Source organism: Psittacula echo, assembly GCF_963264785.1.
Source record: "Psittacula echo genome assembly, chromosome: 22".
NCBI lineage: Eukaryota > Metazoa > Chordata > Aves > Psittaciformes > Psittacidae > Psittacula > Psittacula echo.
In genome coordinates, this window is record NC_137758.1 from 6,472,955 (window position 1) to 6,494,067 (window position 21,113).

General features: G+C 51.9%; 2 protein-coding genes across 3 annotated transcripts; one reads left to right on the top strand and one right to left on the bottom strand.

Moving 5' to 3' along the window:
- Positions 1 to 4,737: 4,737 nt before the first annotated feature.
- RPL10A (ribosomal protein L10a) lies at positions 4,738 to 8,490 on the bottom strand. Its single transcript, XM_080632986.1, has 6 exons — positions 8,209 to 8,490; positions 7,923 to 7,997; positions 7,760 to 7,840; positions 7,266 to 7,414; positions 6,205 to 6,377; positions 4,738 to 4,940 (listed from the first exon to the last, which is right to left on the bottom strand). The coding sequence occupies exons 1-6, from the start codon at positions 8,340 to 8,342 to the stop codon at positions 4,770 to 4,772; spliced, it is 783 nt and encodes a 260-aa protein (XP_080489112.1). The 5' UTR covers positions 8,343 to 8,490; the 3' UTR covers positions 4,738 to 4,769.
- A 121-nt stretch (positions 8,491 to 8,611) lies between these two features.
- On the top strand, positions 8,612 to 20,886 carry ZNF76 (zinc finger protein 76). 2 transcript variants are annotated; one of them, XM_080632984.1, is made up of 15 exons: positions 8,615 to 8,734; positions 9,880 to 10,070; positions 11,417 to 11,497; positions 12,958 to 13,035; positions 13,178 to 13,377; positions 14,166 to 14,243; positions 14,848 to 14,964; positions 15,202 to 15,277; positions 15,632 to 15,757; positions 16,349 to 16,528; positions 17,042 to 17,272; positions 17,698 to 17,843; positions 18,608 to 18,760; positions 18,872 to 18,982; positions 19,324 to 20,882. In XM_080632984.1, exons 2-15 carry the CDS (start codon positions 9,998 to 10,000, stop codon positions 19,426 to 19,428), a joined length of 1,755 nt encoding a protein of 584 aa, XP_080489110.1. In that variant the 5' UTR covers positions 8,615 to 8,734; positions 9,880 to 9,997; the 3' UTR covers positions 19,429 to 20,882. The 2 variants fall into 2 exon arrangements, with proteins under 2 accessions (XP_080489111.1, XP_080489110.1); XM_080632985.1 differs by lacking the exon at positions 18,608 to 18,760 and having other exon boundaries at positions 8,612 to 8,734; positions 19,324 to 20,886.
- Positions 20,887 to 21,113: the final 227 nt, after the last annotated feature.

Sequence of the window (21,113 nt, forward strand, 5' to 3'; positions counted from 1 at the left end):
CCTGCTTGTGTCTCACTGTCACTGACCACAGCTGGGATGAGCCCCGCTCTTAATGAACCAGCTACTGCTCCCCACGTCCCACCGGGTCTGTCCTTGCCGAAATCCGGAGGCAGCTGCTCTCCCGTGTTTCCCTTCCTCAATCCCTGCTGCTCCAAGAGCTTCTCCCAGGCTCTATGAGGGGCTGCAGCCTGGCAAAGGGGGCTGAGGTTTGTCCCTACGATGCTGCGGCTGGAATGGTCTATCCTGATCAATCCCAGCTGCGGATCTCCCCCTCCTGCCGCCCAGCTCCCAGCACGTTTGGAAGCTCGACATCTGCGGGCTGAGCTGTTTGTCACTTGGTTGGTGTCTGGAAGCAGCTGCTTTGATGCACAAAAGCTGTTGTAGGGATTTGGAGGGGGGGTTATTGCTCTGGGGCAGGGGCAGTGGAGCGGTGACTGTTGGAAGGGTCCTTCCTATTTGGAACAGCAAAACTAAAACCAGCTCGGGGATGATGAACCCGCTGTGATGGCCCCAGTGTGATGTAGCCACGCACTGGAGCTTAGGAATTCATTATGACTGATCAGCAGGGTCACTGTCACCCTGACCCAGCGGGGACTGGGCCTCCCAGAGCCTCGGGGTACCCAGGTTGTCACTGTTGTCACTGCACCAACCACCTCTAACTCAGTTTCGGAAGGGGGAGATGGGCAGCATCTGTAATGGCCAAAGGCACCTGGTGACATCTCCTCCTCCTTTCCCAAATATCCCAAGTGAACCCCCCCAGAAAGAGTCCACGGGGCCACCAGAAGCACCCTCTGCAGCACGGCCGCTCTCCTCCCCCATAACCAGGGCTCAGAAAGGGTTTGAAAGGCTGAAAACTGCGTCAGCAGCCACCTCTGGGCTGTGTTGAATGTTTCGATGTGGTGAGCACACGGGAGGGTTGTTGGGTTCTTAGTTTTCATGTTGGAATATTTATATCTGCCTTTTGCAGCGGGCCATGACTTGCCATCTCCAGCAGACATGATTAAAGTGATGAGACAGATGTAGTTCATGAAGTTATTTGCACTTGATTGAAAGAAAAGAAAATGTATCTGAACTTTGTAAAAAGAAATGTTTGCATTTTGTATTGTCTTTTTTTAATTATTAAATGGAATTTCTTGGTGTTGTGTTGATCTTTCAAAAAAAACTGGCTCCAACGCTTATTTTAAAGGTTTCTAACAGCAGGATCCAAAGCTGTTTTCATTGTTTTGCTCCCTCAGATGCTAAGACAAGCTCTTTTCAAGGGCATAAGGGGTTTTTTTTCCCTAGAAGCTTAAATCCGGCACACTTCCATAAGCTCAACAGTCATTACACAATGTAATTATTTATATACATTAACTCGCTGCAGTACAACTCATTTTTAGCCCAGAACATGGGAGTTGGACAGGGACCAGCTCAGAGGGAAGCAAAGGGGATGAAAGACCCTCCTGACCTGGGCCCCAGCACCCTCTGCTCCTCCCGGTCCCATGGGGCAGCTGAAAACACCCATCAAGTCCGCCAGAGCTGCTGCTGGGTGAGATCCCACGGCCCCAGGCAGTGCTGGTGGTGGGACAGGAGAAGCCTCTAAATGCAAACAGAGCCCAGCCCTGGCCTGCAGCAGGGACCAGCAGGGACAATCCCGGCTGTCCTTAGGGTGTGGAAGAAACCTCCTGCCTCAGCTGGTGCGTGAGCACCCAGGGGAGATGCCCGGTTAGAGGTGTGTTCACAGAGAAGGGCTGGTGGGTGATGGGATGGCTGGAGGGCAAAGTGGTCATGAAATGATTGAATCTTCAGTCCTTGGAGAAGCCAGGAGGTCAGCAAAGCCTTCACCTTCTGCGGGGCTGACTTTGGCCTGTTTAGGATGCTGCTTGGCAGAATTCCTTGAGGAACATTACTGAAGAACAAAGCAGTCCAGGAAGGCCGGATGCTCTTCAAGGTGCAGGAGCAGGTGGTCCCCATGTGGTGAAAACTGAACTGGTGGGGAAAACCAGCCTGGTTGAACAGGGAGAAGCCTGGAGAAGAGAAGCTGCATGGAGACCTCAGAGCAGCTTCCAGTGTCTGAAGGGGGCTACAAGGATGCTGGGGATGGACTCTTCATCAGGGACTGGAGTGACAGGACAAGGGGTGATGGGTTCAAACCGAAACAGGGGAAGTTCAGGTTGGATCTGAGGCAGAAGCTCTTCCCTGTGAGGGTGCTGAGGCGCTGGCACAGGGTGCCCAGAGAAGCTGTGGCTGCCCCATCCCTGGCAGTGTTCAAGGCCAGGTTGGACACAGGGGCTTGGAGCAAGCTGCTCCAGTGGAAGGTGTTCCTGCCCGTGGCAGAGGTTGGAAGTGGATGAGCTTTAAGGTACTTTCTGACCCAAACCATTCCATGATTCTATGAGATTGCTTGAACTCAGGAATCGAAGGAGAGTTTATCACCTGTAGAAAAGGGATTGTTGCCCCATGAAGAGTACAAAGGATGTTGTTATGTAGGGAGAAAGTTAGAAAGGTGAAGGCACAGATGGATCCAAGTCTGACCACTGCCATAGAAGAGAATAAATACTCTTAAAAATATATTAGCTATAACAGGAAGGCCAGGGAGAACCTCCATCCTCTGCTGGGTACCAGGGGAAACCTAGGGACTGAGGATGAGGAAAAGGCTGACGTAGTTAATGCCGCCTTTGCCTCAGACTTTAGCAGTCACACCAGCCATCCTCAGGGTCCTCAGTTCCCTGAGCTGGATGGCAAAGACAGGAGCTGACTGAAGTCCCCATAATTCAGGAAGAAATGGTTAGAGACCTCCTGCTTCACTTAGATGTACACAAGTCTATGGGGCTGGATGGGTTTCACCCAAGAGTGCAGAAGAAGCTGGCAGAGGAGCTTGCCAAGCCACTCTCCAGCATCTATCAGCACCCCTGGTCCAGTGCGCAGGTCCCACAGGATTGGAAGTTGGCCAAAAGGGCAAATCTACAAAAAGGGTAGGAAGGAACCCTGGAAACCACAGCTTCAGTGGGGGAAGGTCATGGAGCAGATCATCCTGAGATCATAAAGCACATGTGAGAAACCGGGGGGATCAGGTTCAGGCAGCACAGGTTCGTGAAGGGCAGATCCTGCCTGACCAACCCCATCTCCTACATGGTGACCACCTGGTTGGTGAGGGAAAGGCTGCGGGCATCGTCTGTTTGGACTTCAGTAAAGCCTTTGACTGTCTCCCACCGAGTTCTGGGGACATTGGTTGCTCACAGCCTGGATAGGAGGATTCTTCGCTTGGTTGGAAACTGGCTGGGCGGCTGAGTCCAAAGAGTGGTGGTAAATGGTGTCCCTCAAGGCTTGGTGTTAGGGTCGGTGTTGTCTAATATCCTCACTGATGAGGGGCCTGAGGGCACCCTCCATCAGTTTGCAGATGACACGAAGTTGGATGGGAGCGTTGATCTGCTGGAGGGAAGGAGGCTCCACAGAGGGATCTGGCCAGGCTGGATCCATGGGCCGTGGCCAATGGGATGAGGCTCAACAAGGGCAAGTGCCAGGTCCTGCACTTGAGCCACAACCCCCTGCAACGCTCCAGGCTTGGGGAAGAGCGGCTGGAAAAGGAGCTGGGGGTCCTGATTGATGGAGCTGAACATGAGCAGCTTGTGCCCAGGCAGTCAGGAAGCCCCCAGCATCCTGGCCTGGATCAGCACCAGTGCGGCAGCAGGGCCAGGGCAGGGATTGTGCCCCTGCACTGGGCACTGGTGAGGCCGCACCTTGAATCCTGGGTTCAGCTCTGGGCCCCTCACTCCAAGAGAGACATTGAGGGGCTGGAGCGGGGCCAGAGGGCAATGGAGCGGGTACAGGGCCTGGAGCACAGTGTGATGGGGAAGGGCTGAGGGACCTGGGGGGTTCAGTGTGGAGAAGGCTCAGGGGGGACCTGATGGCTCCCTACAAGTGCCTGACAGGAGGATGGAGCCAGGAGGGGCTGGGCTCTGCTCCCAAGGAACAAGGGATGGGACAAGAGGAACCAGCCTCAAGCTGCACCAGGGCAGGTTTAGATGGAGCTGAGGAACAATTCCTGCCCCAGAGGGTGCTCAGGCATTGGAACAGGCTGCCCAGGGCAGGGCTGCAGTCACCGTCCCTGCAAGTGTTCACAGCCCGTGGAGACGAGACCTCAGTGCCATGGGTTAGGGGTGGCCTTGGCAGTGCTGGGGTGGAGGTTGCACTGGATGAGCTGAAAGGGCTTTTCCAGCCTGGCTGATTCTGTGATTCTGTGATTCTGTGTAGTCTGCCTTGAGGCCTGTGAGTAAGGGAGGAAGCACTTGGGCAGTGCTGCTGAGATCTCATTAGCTCATGATCTTTAAGAAACAAGTGTTCACACACTGTGGAGATGAGGCCTCAGTGCCATGGGTTAGTAGTGGCCATAGCAGTTCTGAGGCACAGGATTCCTATGACTTCAGGTAACTCCAGCACAAGAGAACGCTCCCCTGCACTGGCAAGCTGGGTCTCACAGGGTTACAGTGACTGTTGAGCACCACACACCTTCAGCTGTGGGTAACTACCTCAGTTTTGCTTGCTCAGGATGCAAGTGGAGCTGTTCCCCCTCCCTGCCCTGCTGTGAATACATGACAATGAGGTTACTTCCCTCAAAAGCTCTGATAGCCTCATATTCCGCTCCAATTCATACCCCTGTCAGCTCAACAGCACTGGAGAACTCTCGTGCTACAAGGAAGCAAACAGCTCTTTGGCAAACCCTTTCCAACCAGTTTTGGAGGAACACAACCAAACAGCTGTAGGTATCCTAAAAGTTTATTGCTGCCCCATTAGTAAAGGCGCTGGGGCTTCCCCATGGTGCTCTTGATGTACAGAGCACGCACATTCTGCCAGTTCTTCTTCAGCAAGGACACCAGGAAGTTGATGGCCAGGTGGATGTTGTAGACGAGTTCATCCTCTGTCATCTTCACATGGCCAACGGCCACAGCCAGACAGAGCACCTGAGGGACAAGGACATCATGGTCACTGATGCAGGTAAGACGTTTTGTGGGGAAAAATGAAGATTACAGCAAAGTGATTGACAAAATAGCTGAACTAAGTGGAGTATCAAATTGCCTTGTGTTTTGTCCACTGGACATGACTTCTCCACCTTATCTACGGGTGTTTCCACAGAGCAAATTGTGTTTGGCATGTGAACATGTCTGGTAGCATCTGGATGCCACCTCTGAACAGCACCTAGCTTCCTCAGAGAGCAAAGGGGACTTAGAAAAGGAAAGGAGCACCAGTGCCTCCCAAAGACGGGAAAACTGGTAATGACACATAACATATGGTGCCAAAGAGGCACTAGAGTGGGAGCAGACCTCTGCTTTAACCACGCTCCCACCAACCTGCTCATGGAGCAGTGTGGAATGTGCCCTGCAAACCTCCAGCCGCACACAGAACAGACGGTTAGCTCCAACCTTCACTGTCAAGCACGGCCCCAGCTTCACTTTTTGTCTTGGGCACCAGCCACCAGCCCTTTCTTTCCACACACAAGATGCTGAGAAGCCTCTGCCTGCCAGGCTGGATGAGGAGCTTGTAAGTCAGCGTTCCCCACAGGCGCAAGACAAAGGGATTTATGAGTGAGCTGACAGGCAAAGTGTCACGACATCATTAGCTCAGTTACTTAAAATGCTCCAACATTTGGAAACTATCACATTTGCTGTGCCCTCCCAGTTGTTGTGCCCCCAGGCACACAACAGCTGGAGTCCAAGGGTGCACCTCAGTGAGCAGAGCTGTTAATTCTGAGTAACACCCACAAGTCACACTTAAACCACTAAGACAAGATGCCTGGACAGAGTTATTTTGGTTCTGGGGAGTCAACTTGCTTTGACACCTCCTGACAGCAAGAGTAGACGTTGACAGAGCTGCTCCAAGAACCACTTGCAGAGTCAAGTTCCAAACCTGCTTCTGGCAAAGCACTGCTGAGTGCACAGACCCACAGGGACTGCACCCTGCAAATGTCACCCACTTGCTGTAGGAAGTGTTAATTATGACTGTACTCTGCACTGAAACATCATTTCATCATCATCTGCTCTCAGATCTTTCAGCCACAGATGAATTATGTCTCCTTTCTAGCCAGCAGCTGATGATGAGGGAGTCTCATGGTCACTAGGCACTGTCTTAAGGCGGCACTGGAGGGACACCTACAGCCCAGCCCAGATATCACAGCCATGTCTGAGTGATCACCCCAGTCACAGGCCTGGAGAGGAAGCTCTGCTTTACCTTCTTCATCTGAAACTTGATGGTAGATTTGACCTCATCAACCTTGGCCACCAGGTTCTCATTGTGAGTGAGAAGGGAAGGGAATTTGCCAGCTTTGTTCAGCCCTGGTCCCAGGATTCGAGGAATCTGCTTGATCAGGGACTCAGAAGCCAGGAAGGCGTCATACTTCTTGGCTGTGAGGAAAGAACCAACATGGGTAAGGATGGGATCTCAGCTCTGACACCGAACTTGAGACTGTGCTGCTCCACCTCCCTCAACATGCACCTTTTGACATTGAGTCCTGCCTACTTGAACCCAACCTGGTTTTACTATTACTGTATCAGAACTTACTCCTGTCACAACAGCCAAACCCACCAGCAGCCAGCTTCGCACCCTGACAGCACACTAAACTGTGCATAGCTCATTTCCCTGAAGAAAGTGGCATTTATGGAGCCACAGGTGACCAACGCTTAACTTTGAGCTCCAAGAGCCTCCCACCACAGCCTGGGCACATCTGGATGGGCAGATGTATACGCACCTTGGAGAGGCTGAGCTAGCAGCCATGGTATCCCATCTCATTTCCCTATTACGTACAATTTCATGGCTAATTATAGATTAAGCAGAAAGGTTTTCTTGCCTGCCTAAGGTATGCATCATTTTGACTTTGCCTTTACAGAGAGAGAAGGATTTTATCTCTTAGTAAGTGAAAATATGCGAATTTCATTCCCTTCATGCAAATACTGCAGGACTAAATCCAACTTCTGCCTCCAGCTTCCCAACCTGGAAAGTGAAGAACACCAAAGGGTGACACCAAAGACAGGAACATTTTCCTGTATTCCTCCCTTCCAGAGGGCCTCCTCCATCCAGGAAGGCTGACCTGTCACACCTCCTGCACTGGTAACTGTTGGCTTTTCAGCTTGGTTTCTAGCCCGATTGCTGTCTTTCAGGCTGACTCTGGTCAGCTTCCTATTCCCTGCAGTTAACCACAACACGAAAATCTGGGTACACGGAAAGCCACCTTGCTTAGCCAGCCCTCCCATGTCAGCCAGGGCACTCTGAGCCCGACCCACACCACTACTCACCCAGCTTCTTCACCAGCTTCTTGTTTTTGTTGAGCTTTTTCAAAGCTTCTATGTCCATGTGAGGGATGTCAACTGCTTTGGCCTCATCACAGTGCTGCTGGTCCCCCAGCAGGCAGACAGAGAACTTGGGCCGTGGAGTTGACTTCAGCCTGGAGACAGAAGGTCTGAATTACTATAAACCTCCAGCACAACACACTCTTCCACGGGAGCCAACACAAGAGGTACCTTACCACAGTGCCTGGACCTCTTCCTTCACAGCTGCTAACCTGCCTTCCCCAGCAGGTCGGTGGGAACAGCACCCACCTTCCCTCATGTTTTAAGACCCAGGGTTGGGGTCCGTCCAGCCACACCCGTTTAACTGGGGTGGTCTGAACTACCCGAGCGGTTCAGCGCCGCGTCCCCAAGCTGCAGCAGCCGCCCTGCCCCATGGCAGGGCCCGGCAGCGCAGGCGGGGCGCGGGCTGAAGGCTGGGTGGGAGCAAGAGGAGGCCGAACCTGACGGTGCCGGAGAAGCGCTTGTCTTTCTGCGGGTCGTAGTTCTTGAGGCTGATCTGCAGCTCCACCGTTTCCACAAACCTGAGGGACGGGAGAGCAGCTGAGGGCACAGCCGGGCAGGGCCCCGCGATGCCCCGGTCCCGCCATAGCACAGAGCTCTTACTTGCGCTTCTTGACCTTGCTGCCCTGCAGCACCTCCTTCACCGCCTCGTACAGGGTGTCGCGGGAGACCTTGCTGCTGCGGGGGACAGAAACAACGCAGGCTCAGGGCGGATCCGGCCTGGACCTCCTGCGGGCTGCGGGGACGTGGGCGCTGAGCCCGCCATGGCCCGCCTGCGCTTCCCCCCGGGCTGCCCCACCATCGGCCCCCACCTCCCGCTCCCCACAGCCGCTCAGCGAGCGCGGATGGCGGTGGATGGCGGCGGATGGAGCAGCGAGCCCCCACCTACCTCATGATGGCGGTGGCCTGACAGGACCGAAAGAGGGTGGAGCCCCCCAGCGCGAGATAAATAGAGGGAGGATCTCGCGAGACTTGGGGGGCGCCATGCTGGGGGCGGTGAGCGCGGCACGGCGAGGCCGCCATGTTGAGAGCGGCCGAACCGGGTTCGGCTCCCTGCTGCCCCCGGCGGGCAGCCCGGCCCCATCGCCGCCGCTGCTCAGCGCCACCCGCGGGCTCTGCCGCCCGGGCTGTGCTCGGCTGCGGGGGGCTGCCGCAGGGCACGGCTCCTGAGGGCAACCTGTGGCTTCAATATCAGCACTGCGCATGTGCTGCGTCGCGCTTCACGAAGCGGGCCCTGCCGGCCCAGTTCCGGGGGGGCGGGGTTGCGGTCCCCCGGAACCTGTATAACAAGCCAGAGATGGCCGAAGAGTGGGGGGGTGTTGCTGTTATGCGTGTTGCGGGGTGGGACGAGCAGGTGGTCGGGCCGCGGTGCATGATGGTCAGGCGGCGGACTCGGTGCCGTCGCGTTTCTTCAGGTTGGTGGCGGAGGCTGGGGGAGGGCGGACGGCACGGGGCGAGATGGTGGCTGAGGGACAGCGGTGTCCCGGCGAGCTGCTGCCGCCGGACCCCTGGATAACAGCGTGGGGGGAGCCCCGCCGTGTCTCCCCGCCACCACCCGAGCACTTGGGCCTGTCCCGCCTCTCCCCTCAGGGCTCTCCGTGGCACAAGGCCCGGCCTGCCGCGGAGGCACGTCCCCTGTCACCCCCGGGCTGGCTTCGCGCTGCAGCCTACGCTTGGTTTTCCTCAGGCAGCGCCTGCCCCATCCTTCCAGGGGGTCGCGGCCCTTCCAGCCGTTTGCATGGCAGCCACAGCGGCGCAGAGGGTCCTCTGTTCCCCAGCAACCCGGCTGGGACGGGGCGTTTGCTGGGGAATGAGCTGTAATGTTTCTCGGGAGGTGTCAGCACTAAAAGCTAAGCAGAATCTGCTGCAGTGAGTGAGGAGGTGTCTGCTGAGTGTAGGGAGCACTTGGGTTAAAGGGCATTGAGTGTGGCACAAAGCCTGGCTGTGCCCACATCTGTTGCAATGTCAGGCAGAGTGGTCAGACTTGTTCCTGGAAAGCAAAAGGGTAAAATATTAGTTTATCTGAGAGATTACTCGTGAAGAATTGAGTGCAGCTGCTTTTAAAGATAATTTAGTAGCAAAGTGCCTCCAGCGAAATGCTCTTGTCGAGGTGTGGTGTTTTAACATCATCTGCTTATAGCCTGAAATTCTGTTCTGCAGAAGCCCAGGAATTGGACAGGAAAGGGAGGAGAGAAAGCTTCTATGTACAAAGTTCATTGTCCTGCTCATCTTGCAGTACAGGACACCCTCAGCCTGTAGGTTCACACTTTAAAGTACTCGGAAACCTTTCCTGCAGGTCATGTGGAGGATGAGAAGGGCTTGAATGGGGCTTTTACACTATCTCTAAGAAGAGTCTGTCGATTCAGTCACTTGATAAGCTTTATCTTATACTTACCTGTGGAATAGATTTAATCCTGCTTGCCATTGGTATACATCTTTTGACCAGTTTAATCCTTTATAATCTGAAAAATCATTTGCCATTTAAACCTTTCTTAATGTGCAAAAGTGGCTATACATATGTTGGGTGAAAACAAAATTTGAATTGTTCTTTTTATTCAAGGCTTACAACAAGAACACAGCTCCCTGGTCCACAAACCTCTTGCTCTGGGTCCTGGTGCTCTCTACGAGCACACTGAGTAAAGTGAAATTCATGTCTGAGGACCAGTCATCGGGGCAGGATGGAGAGCTTGGGCCTGCAAACAGTGACCCTTAGTGACGGGATGACAGCCTACATTCAGCAGGCTGTCAAAGGTAATGGTTCCTTTGGGCTATGAAATGTAGAATCATAGAATAGTTAGGTTTAGAAAAGACCTTAAGATCATACAGTTTAAGTCTCAAAGTGTCTTGATTGAGTCTGAAATTCAAGTCAGAACTTATCAAAAGTGCCCTTATGGTGTGCAGACTATGTGTGGTTGCTTTGGGCAGGAAGCTGACAGCTCTTTGCTAGATTCGCAGAGTGATGCACTAGAAATCAAACATGCCTCTGGTTTGGAAATAAAGCTCTGGAGATGGGAGAGGTGTTGCTGTGGAAAATAAAGGTTCTGTTCAGACTAGAGTGAGCCCTGGGATAACTGGGAAAATGGAGTTCACACTATGACCTGCAGGACTCTATTCAACCCTGAAGCCAAGCAGGATGGTTTATTTCATTGAGATGCAGAGAATTTGATTCCCAGTAGCCTCACTCAAACTGGGGCTGAGCTTGGTGTTGACTAACTGAAGCAGTGCCAAATTCAATACCTGCTCTGATTTTGGTGGTTGTGAGACGCTGCTTCCTTTACCACCCACTGTTCCTGAGAAAAGGAACATGTTTTTTCTCAGCCTCTAGAGTGGGAAGGCTGAGTTGCAAGGCTTTATGTCCTGGGGATTCCTGTCTTGCTTTCCTTTCTGTTTTCTGTGCAAACTTGATAAGTTTGTTACATGTGGAGTTGGACTATCTTGAAACCATCAGGTTTTGTGATAACATGCCCCCCTGACATTGTGCACCAGGTGAAAGCGGCTTGGGCTCCTCATGTTGCAGTGGGATAGAGCAACGTCCTCTCTGCATCAAATGATTTGGGAACTAAAACGTAGTATAATTCAGAGTTACGCCATTTGAAGAGTCCAGTATTCACAGCCCATCAAGGGTGACATCACTTTATGCCCCTTTATGCACTATAACTTTTCCCCAAAAGTTTATCTTCCATCAAAGCAGAAGCAAATAAATCTCCAGGCCCTTGCTGATGCCAGTGAAAGCTCCCAGATGATTTTTTTCCCAAGCACAAGTGTAATTGCTTTCAACTTTAGATCCAAAATACTTGGCACACATCATTCTTTCTGCTTCTTGGCTCACAGAGCTGTGAAGAGCAGCTTGTAAACAAGCAATAACAGGTTCTTTGTCTTGTATCCTCTTGTCTAGGTAAAGGAAGCTCCAGCATTTCTAGGAAGTGCCTCTATGGCTATTCAGGGAAAAGCTTCATAAATAACAACCTATAAGTAGCACTTTCACTGTCTTCTGGGTACTGGTTTCCTTGTGAACATGTAGCAAAGGGAACAGCTCATGGGACCAGGAAGACTGGGCTCTGCAGGCAGTGCTGATGGCATTTTTTTGACTGTTTCAGATGGAAAGCTGGTTGAAGGACAAGTCATTGAACTTGAAGATGGGACCACAGCTTATATCCAACAGGTGACAGTTGAAAAAGGTGAGGACCATAAATTTACCTCTTGCTTTTTAGAAGGATGTTGTAAATGTAACTGCAATTGTCTGTATTCCAACAGTGGGGCTCCTCTATTAGCTTGAGCTTTAAGAAGTCCATACGGGTGTAGGGTTTTTGTCCCTTGCCCATGGTTTTGAGGTTGAATGGGCAAGGACACAGAACATGTGATTTCCTGCAATCTGACAAGGCCAATTTGCTGGTGGTGCAAGCAGCAGTGTAAGTGTTGTTTCACCTGTGGGCTCTCCCACAGTTGCCAGTCTGACAGATCACAAGTCTGCAGGCAAGGCCAGGAGCTGTGTGCTGTGTTTGTGCCAACTACAGAGCCCAAACAAAGTGTGTTTCCTGTGGGAGCAGCTGGACAGGAATTTCCTCTGAACCAGGAGATAATATATTAATTCTGCAATAGGTGTTTGGGTGTGTGGGGTTGTTGGAAGCAATGTCGCATTAGCCAATGTCATCTCTGAAATGAGGTGACATTAAATAATATGAGAGGTGTTGGGAATTCAATTCATGTGGCGGGCACCAGAGTGGCACAGAGGAATCCCCTCTGACCATGGTAAGATGTAAAAGGGCAAGTAGAAAGAGCTCTGTTGCTCTGGGCAGTTCTTCCTTCACCCTCCAAAGCTTCTTGTGACCCACATCCCTTTTCTGTTCCGAAATGGTTGCTTGAAACCCACTTTGTGTTCTTGGCTGTGCCCCTTTCCTCCCTTCATCCTCTTCCCTTCCTCCAAACACATAGTGAGAGGGGTTTTCCTTCTCACCTGTTTGCCCTGCTATAGGATGTTTGTGTTCTCCTTTACACACACCTGTGCAAAAGCCATCACAGAATAGTTAGGGTTGGAAAGGAGCTTAAGATCATCCAGTTCCAACCCACCTGCCATGAGCAGGGACACCTCACACTAAACCATGGCACCCAAGGCTCTGTCCAGCCTGGCCTTGAACAATGCCAGGGATGGTGCATTCACAACTTCCTTGGGTAGCCCATTCCAGTGCCTCACCACCCTTACAGTAAAGAACTTCTTCCTTATATCCAATCTAAACTTCTTCTGTTTAAGTTTGAACCTGTTACCCTTGTCCTGTCACTACAGTTCCTACACTTCCTAATGAAGAGTCCCTCCCCAGCATCCTTATAGGCCCCTTGCAGATACTGGAAGGCTGCTATCCTTCACGTGTGGGACATAAGTTGGCATTTTTAATGGGTGATACTCTGCATTTAGCCCAATGAGCTAAAGAAGTGTGGCAAAGCTATGCATGAAGCCTTAAAAAGCTTATAATTTGTGTTGGAAGGGCTCAAATGGCATCTTAAAACCTATAGGTGTGGTTGACTTTCAGTGTAAGCATTCAGCCCTGCTGTGTCCTCTGTGGGCTTAAATGGTTCAGGAACTTCCCCTCTGTTTTGTCTGAGTGTTCCAGTAAGGGGTGTGTATCTTTTTCTTCTCTTTTAGAGTCTATGGCTTTTGAAGATGGTCAGCCAGTGGTGTTGGAAGATGGCAGTATGGCCTACATACACAACACAGCTAAAGGTAAAGAGCATTCCCTGTTCTTCCCTTGGCAGCTGGAGTAGAAGCTGCTACAGAGTTCCAAGGCTGTAGATAGCCCAGGAGATGAAGAGTGCCTCTTCCTCAGCAGCCTTTTCACGCTGGATTTGTTGGTTTTCTCTTTCAGAGTGTTATGACCCCAACACCTTCGAGGCTGTCCAGCTGGAGGATGGCTCCACTGCCTACATACACCGTCCTGTCATCGTGCCACCAGGCAGCACCATCTTGGAAGTGCAGGCAGAAACTGGGCTGGAGGAGCTGGCTGGAGAGGAGGAAGATGATGCCTTTGTGGAGACCATTAATGCACTAAAGCAGTACACCAGTAAGGTGAGGACCCAGTGCTTCTTTCCTGGTCTGGGTGTAGTAGTCCACATGTGGCCTGAGGTTGAAGTGTCTTCCCTTCATTAGTGCTTCTGTGTATTTGTTTTTCAGCACTGCCACCTTTGAGAAGAGAAACTGGACAGGGCTCCAGTGAGGGCACCACTCACAATAGGTGACACTTGAGGACCTAGAGCAGGACAGTTTTCTGCTGGACCCTCTAGCTAGTTCCTGCAGAGTGCTGAGCCTACCACCCTTAACCTGCTGCAGGCACACATTTGGGAAGAGCAGAGCTGCTGTGTACAGCTTAGATTGGTTTCTTCTTTGCTTTAAATGTACCTCCTTGTAGGTGTTTTCTTTCTGTTTGCCTGGCTTCTCTGGGTATGATGTTCTCTTCCACAGATTATCCAGGCAGCAGATCAAGACTATCATTTTACGTGTCAGAGGTGCCTAGGTTATGACCACTGTCCGTCAGGTTGACAAAGGCCTTAAAACCCAGAATAGCTTCACATCTAACGTGTTGCCACTGCAGTGCTCCATCTGAATGTCTTGAGTGCTGCCATTTTCTCCCATCTTCATGGTGTTGCATGAGAAGGGGCTACCTGGAGCATGCTGATACAGTGCTCAGTTGGGCAGCAGTCAGATTTGCCCATGGAGACCTTTCTGCTGTGGTATGACCTCACTCTCTGGAGAAGAGTGTGGTGTCACTGTAGATATAAGTGCTTCCTGCTTGGGGTGCTTGCCTGCTCCACTCCTTACAAGGAGGCATGAACAGTGCTGTGCTTCTTGACTTGCAGGTATCTGACAAGGAAGAGGAGGGAGTGACAGACCCCTGCCACAAGAAGAGTGAGGACTCCAGCAATGTCTCTTCCCAGGTCTGAATTTCTTAGTGATGCATTCCTGAAGCTAGGCCAAAAACTCCTCTTCATGCAGAGCACTTTGCCAGGTAGTAGTTAGCAAAGCTTTGTGGCTTCTCTGCAAAGTTAGCAAATACATTAGCTGCAAGTTTTACAAATGAGCCAAGGGAAGCACAAAGAGGTAAGTTATGTGTGGGAGAATACCTAGCATGAGCTCGGAGGTGGGAATGGGAAATGCTGGTTCCTAGACCTGTGTTCTGTCATGTGGGTTGCACCATATGTGTACAAGCTGTGTTTGTAAGGACATGTGAGGGTGGTGAGGTGCTGGCACAGGGTGCCCAGAGAAGCTGTGGCTGCCCCATCCCTGGCAGCGTTCAAGGCCAGGTTGGACACAGGGGCTTGGAGCAAGCTGCTCCAGTGGAAGGGGTCCCTGCCCGTGGCAGAGGGTTGGGACTAGGTGATCTTAAGGTCCTTTCCAACCCAGACCATTCCATGATTCTGTGTTTTTGTGAGGATAACTGAAGGAGTGCATATGTGTAGCAGAGAGGGGAATTATTTGTGTGAGATTCACAAAACCTGCTGTAGTGGCTCGTTGAATTAACTCCCATACATCTTTTGGCAGGATTTGCAGGAGGAGGAAGTGCAGAGCAGTGAGAAGAGGCCGCAGCTTGGCAGCAAAGCTTTCCGCTGTGGGTACAAAGGCTGTGGCCGCCTCTATACTACCGCCCATCATTTAAAGGTAAAGCAGATAATATCCAGTCATGCAGACCAGACACATTCCTGTGTTACGGTGCCAGGTTGGAACGCTGCTATGGAAAAGCCTGAGTTGTATGCTTGGCTCGCCAAGAGACCAGATGTGTAACTACCCAAGGTGAAGTCCAACAGAGAACTTCAGATTCTCCCCACCAGCTAGATTTCTCCACGCTCTATCCTTTCCTCCTTGTCTTGGACTTAATTTAGTTCTTTCTTTTTGCAGGTCCACGAACGTGTTCACACAGGTGACAAGCCCTATACGTGTGACTTCCCAAGCTGTGGGAAAGCATTTGCTACAGGTAGCAGTTTCTCTTCTGAGTAAATTTTGTTTTCTGTCCAGTCCAAACCACTCTTGAGCATCAGCTCTGGCTCTTTTTCCAGCCGAGCACAATGAGCATAGCTTTTAAAGCCTTCTGAGAAGAAATTGTAGCATAGGAGACTGTCTGAGACTTGATTGATGATAGGCAGATTTGAGCTATGAGAAGCAGCTGAGTTGTCAGTTGTGTTGTGAGGCTGTTTGGATATTTTTTCTCCTTCAGCTGTGTAGGCACAGGACAGACATCCAAAAATGCATGAGCTGAGAGGTGATGACACAGCTTGTCATGTTATTTCCTTCTTGTTATAAGATTAATCATGCTTTCTTTCCTGGACAGGATATGGGCTGAAGAGCCACATGAGAACACATACTGGTGAGAAACCATACAAGTGTCCAGAAGATGTGTGTAGCAAAGCCTTCAAAACCTCTGGGGATCTTCAGAAACACATTCGGACACACACAGGTGAGCAGCACAGGAGGAGAACTGAGCTGCTTCTTGGAAGGGTCCTCTAAGATACTCCAAGTACTTCTTCAGCCTTTGTCCAGGATGTGCCTTTATGAATCTTGGGTGAAACAAGGCAGACCTGAAGGTGTCTTCAGACAAAAGTAGATGGGTTGTAGAAGTAGTACCAGCGATTCTTGACTCTGTTACAAACAGCACAGCAAAAGGGGTAGTGGTGCCAGTGCTGCTAGAGAAATATGCCAGCATTTGGATCTGATTGAGGTCTTGTTGTTGTAATACTGTGGAGGAGGGAAGTTCAGGTCAGGTTGGATATAAGGAAGAAGTTCTTCCCTGTGAGGGTGCTGAGGCGCTGGCCCAGGGTGCCCAGAGAAGCTGTGGCTGCCCCATCCCTGGCAGTGTTCAAGGCCAGGTTGGACACAGGGGCTTGGAGCAAGCTGCTCTAGTGGAAGGGGTCCCTGCCCGTGGCAGGGATTGCGACTGGATGAGCTTTAAGGTACCTTCCAACCCAAACCATTCCATGATACAAGTCTCCAGGGCATTCCAGGTAGCTGAACTGTAGCAGGACTCTCATCCATGTTACTCTTCGTGCAGGTGAACGGCCCTTCAAGTGCCCCTTTGTGGGTTGTGGCCGCTCTTTCACCACATCCAACATCCGGAAGGTTCACATCCGAACACACACAGGCGAGCGGCCATACATGTGTCCCGAACCCAACTGTGGGAGAGGTTTCACGAGTGCCACCAATTACAAGAACCACATGAGAATCCACACAGGTAAGAGGAGAAGGGGAAGCACAGACAGCTCCTCCCTAGTCAGCCAGCTGCACTGACAGCCTGTGGCAGCCGGGAAATCTGTGGGACTGAAATGGCATTTCCAGGCATTGCAGGGGTAGATCTGGGAGTAGCCAGAGAGTTACAGGAAACAGGAATCACTTTATTGGGCTGATTATTGTTTCACTGGTCTGTCTCCAGCTCTTCATGGGCATGAGGAGGACAAGAGGAAACTGCCTCAGGCTGCGCTAGGGGAGGTTTAAACTGGACATTAGGAACAATTCTTTCCCCAAAGGGTGCTCAGGCATTGGCACAGGCTGCCCAGGGCAGGGCTGCAGTCACCGTCCCTGCAAGTGTTCACACACTGTGTAGCTGAGGCCCTCAGTGCCATGGGTTAGGGGTGGCCTTTGCAATGCTGGGGAACAGTTGGACTTGATCTTAAAGATCTTTTCCAACCTGGTTGATTGTATGAGGAGGGTGAGTGGGTCAAGCTCTGCTCTGTGGCCTCTGCCCTAGGAGAGAAGCCGTACATGTGCACTGTGCCAGGCTGTGGAAAGCGCTTCACTGAGTATTCCAGCCTCTACAAACACCATGTGGTGCACACCCACTGCAAACCCTACACCTGCAGTTGCTGTGGCAAGACCTACCGCCAGGCCTCCACGCTGGCCATGCACAAGCGCAGCAGCCACGAGGTGGAGGCCACGGAGGAGAGTGAACAGGCCCTCTACGAACAGCAGCAGCTGGAGGGTGAGCAACCAACCACTGTCTTGTCACCTACAACAGGCTTTTGGGTCATTCCTGCATCAGGAATGTGGCAAAGGGGAAAGAAGTGACAGCAAGAGCTTGCAGCTGCTCCCCTCTCAGAGCCGGGTCTGTGCTGTGGCCTCCTGCCTCCCTTATAAAACCCAAATCTGTGTCACAGAGAAGAGAAAAGCATTGGTACTTATTCTATGTCACGGGTTGGGAATGGGCTCCTGCCTATTTAGTACAGGCAGAGGTAAAGACTCTCCTTCCTAGGCCAACACTGGGCTGTTGTCATGATCCTCTGTGCCAACACTGGGCTGTTGTCATGATCCTCTGTGCCAGCACTAGGCAGGTGCCAGGATCAGGCGTGTGCCTTCACACTGATGAGCACATCTCACCCCTTTTGCTCTTTGTTTTTCCTGACTCAGCTGCTGCTGCTGCTGAGAGGGGTTCCCCTCTAAAGAGCCAGCATACTGCTTTTCTGTCAGAGATGGAAGAAAATGAAGAGGAGGAGGAAGATGAAGATGAAATAGCTGCACAGGTCTCAATCATCTCTCAGGATGAGACAGAGCAGGTATGGACACTGACAGCCTCCAGCATGTGGGTAACAGCAGTTACCTGGGTGACATCTGCCTCTACCCAGACTTGGTGTTCTCTTCATGGCTTTTTATCAGCATAAACCAGACCCTTCATGGCTTCATGGGCTCTGTCTGTCCTGAGGGCTCCCTCCTTACAGCTTTACTCCACTGCTCCAGCCTGGATATGAAGGGTAAAGAAAGGTCCTCTGCTCCCTGACTCGGGGTCTTGTGGGTGTTTGCCCAGGCTTGGCGCATTGCCTGGCAGCCCTCACCTTCCCAACAGCAGTCAGGAGGCAGCTTCCGGTCCCTGCTGACACAGGCTGGATTTGGAGATTGTTTTTTCATTGGATACAGCAGTGCTTTTCTTGTACTTCCCTCCATCAGCTGCCTGTGTGCTGACTGGGAAAAACTCCCTTCTGTGGCATGGGGCAAAGGAAACAGGCACCATGAGTAACGCTTGTTTCTGCTCAGTCTGAGGTGCTCCCTGCTGCAGCAATGCACGAGCTGCCCTCAGAGCATGGAGAGAAGACACTCGGTGGGAAGGGAAGGTGCAGTAGAAGGGGAAGGGGGTGGAGCCCTGAAGTCTTCTGAGTTCTCCATTGGTCCTGTCCATGACCCTGGGCAAAGTCTTTGGAGTTCTTTGTGCCATGGAGAGAATATTTTATCCTTAGTGAGACCTTTGTGTTGCTACACTTGGGAGTTGTGTAAGGCTTCCTGAGAAGCCATCCTGGCTGAGAGCATCCACTCTTCTTCCACCCAGGTCAGTTTGTCACAGGAAGACCTGCAGGCCCTGGGCAGTGCCGTCAGCATGGTGACACAGAGCAGTGCCCTTCCCGGGCCTGAGGAGGAGCTGGTGGGTGATGACACACACATGGTGACTGTGGCCAACAGCAATGGCATCGAGACGCTGCCGGTACAGACAAAGCTGGGAATGTCCCTTTTATCCTGCAGAGAAACAGCCTGCTGGAAGGGAACTGCATTGGTGTTTTTAAACATGATGTGTTTTTAATCTTAACTTTTCCAGGTTACCATAGTCACTTCTGGTGCAGTCGTGTCCGAGGAATCAGCCATCACACCCCTCCGTCAGCAGGTGGCTTTGCTGGCTACTGCCAACGGCACCCACATCGCAGTGCAGGTACCACGCAGCTCCTGCCATGTTCCCCTTCATTCCCCCATCCACCCAGTAGCTTCAGCACCTTCCCTTGTGCTCTTGCTGCATCGCCTCTTACCTAGGGCTTCTTCACTCCCAGATACCCTGTGTATAGAGGAGAGTGGGGGTACACTCCTTGGATTGCAGAATGCTCCTTTGTAACCAGCCTTGCTGAATGCTACCTGTGTCTCTTTCTGCTTTGCCCCTCTACTTCATACCTGCGTCACCCACTGCCGACCCCTCACACCTCTGTTCTGCTGGGGGCAGCCCCCACCTCTTGAGCCCACCTTTTGGGAGCACAGTGTTCTCTTTCTCTTTCCTCTTAGCTAGAAGAGCAGCAGAGCCTGGAGGAAGCCATCAGCATGGCTGCAGCAGCAATGCAGTATGAACCTGTGACACTTGATGCAGCTGTGTCTGAGAATGGGTGCTGAGACACTGCAGAGCCTCCTGGGCAGGCAGAGAAGGCAGCCCCAGTCTGTTCTCCACAGGGATGGTGGGAGCTGCTGGAACCAGGATGGCCAGCATGGAGAAGAGGTGCAGTACATGAGCAATGGAAGGTGTCAGAGCAGCAGCCGGTAGCTGCACCACGCAGCTGGTGAGAGCTGATGCGTTGGGCTACAGGAGTCACCCTGTTCAATGGGCTCTTCCCTTCAAGGATGGGTGTCAAAGGCTGCTGCCTTCTCTTCGAGGCCCCACTGTTTTCCTGGGCTCTGAGCAGCAACTTTGCTGCTCCTTGCCTTGGGCACTGACTGCCTCTGTCTGGAGGAGATGGCAGATGGTGTCTTCTAGTATTTATTTCTTCATGGCTAAGATCTCCAAGACTTGCCAGCCTTCTGCAGTTAGAAGTGAAGCCACAGAGATCTCAGCAGTTTCAGTGTGCAAAATAGTTTCGGAGAGGCATATTTCCTGCCCTCTCCCTCTAGGAACAGCTCCTCTTTCCTGCCCACCCCTCAGGTAAGGGGCATGTGGGCAGCATATGTACAGAAACATTGAAGCCCCATCAAATCAAGCCCGGGCTGTCCAGGGCTGTGTGTCTGGAGCAGTGACCTGGTGCGGAGTAAGCATCTGGGCTGGCTTCAACAGGAATTCTTCCATCTCTGTCACACTCTTGAGCAAACTTTCTTGGCAGACTCAGTGCTGTGGAGCAGAGCAAAGCATTCCCTCCACGGAAGCCAACCAGCTAAGCCAGGCTTGGATGTAAATACTGAGTTGAAATAAAAACAAACTAAAACTTTTCTTTCTGAAAAGAAGCACCTTCTCTCTTTCAGTTCCCAGGGCCAGAGGCTGGCAGAGGGTGGGATGAATGTTACCAGGTCAGGATTAAGGAAGTTCTGGAGATTTGTAGGAGGGGACCTTCAAGATCATCTGGGTTTGAATTTACCAACAGTGTCCTGCCAAAGCTACTGCAGAGGGCAATCAGCATGACCTGTTGCAGCCTCAGCTCCAGAGTGTGTCTTAGAGGGGCTGAGAGCTGTCTCTTGAATCTTCTCTCAGATCAGGCGTTGGCTCTTCCCAGGACTCCTGCAAACCTAGATTGAGGGAATTGTGTCAATACAAGAAAGTGTCTGTGAAGGAATCCTGCAGCCCTCAGAGCTCAGGGGAGAGATACGGGCTGGCTCCTCATCCCAGCAGGAGGATCCTCAGCCTCCACTGGGTAGGTACCTCTGCTTGGGACAGCCTGTGGACAAAGCGCCAGAAAATCATTTAGGTTGAAAGAGACCTTTAAGATCAAGTCCAACCATAATCCCCATCCCAGTGTGGACTCCCAGCAGTCAAATGCTTTATTCTTATGGATGTACCCAAGGTCTTTGCAGAGGGTGAGGTTCTGGAGGTGAGGAACAGGCATAACCTGGGAAGGCTGCTGTGGGCTCAGTCTCCGCTCCCCTTCCTTGGTGCAGCTGATCCCAAAACAAGCAGAGCCGAAACCTTTCCAAAAGGCTCCGTGCTACTGGTGTGAGGGGAAACTCTTCATTTAAATCCCAGAAGAGGAAGCTGCTCTTAGAGCCAGGGAGGGAATTTCTCTTCGCAGAACACGAATGCTGAGAAACCTTTTGATCTCCAGGCTGAGCTAGCGAATGGTTCCGAATCCCTGTGATGGTTGTGTTCCCTGAGCACC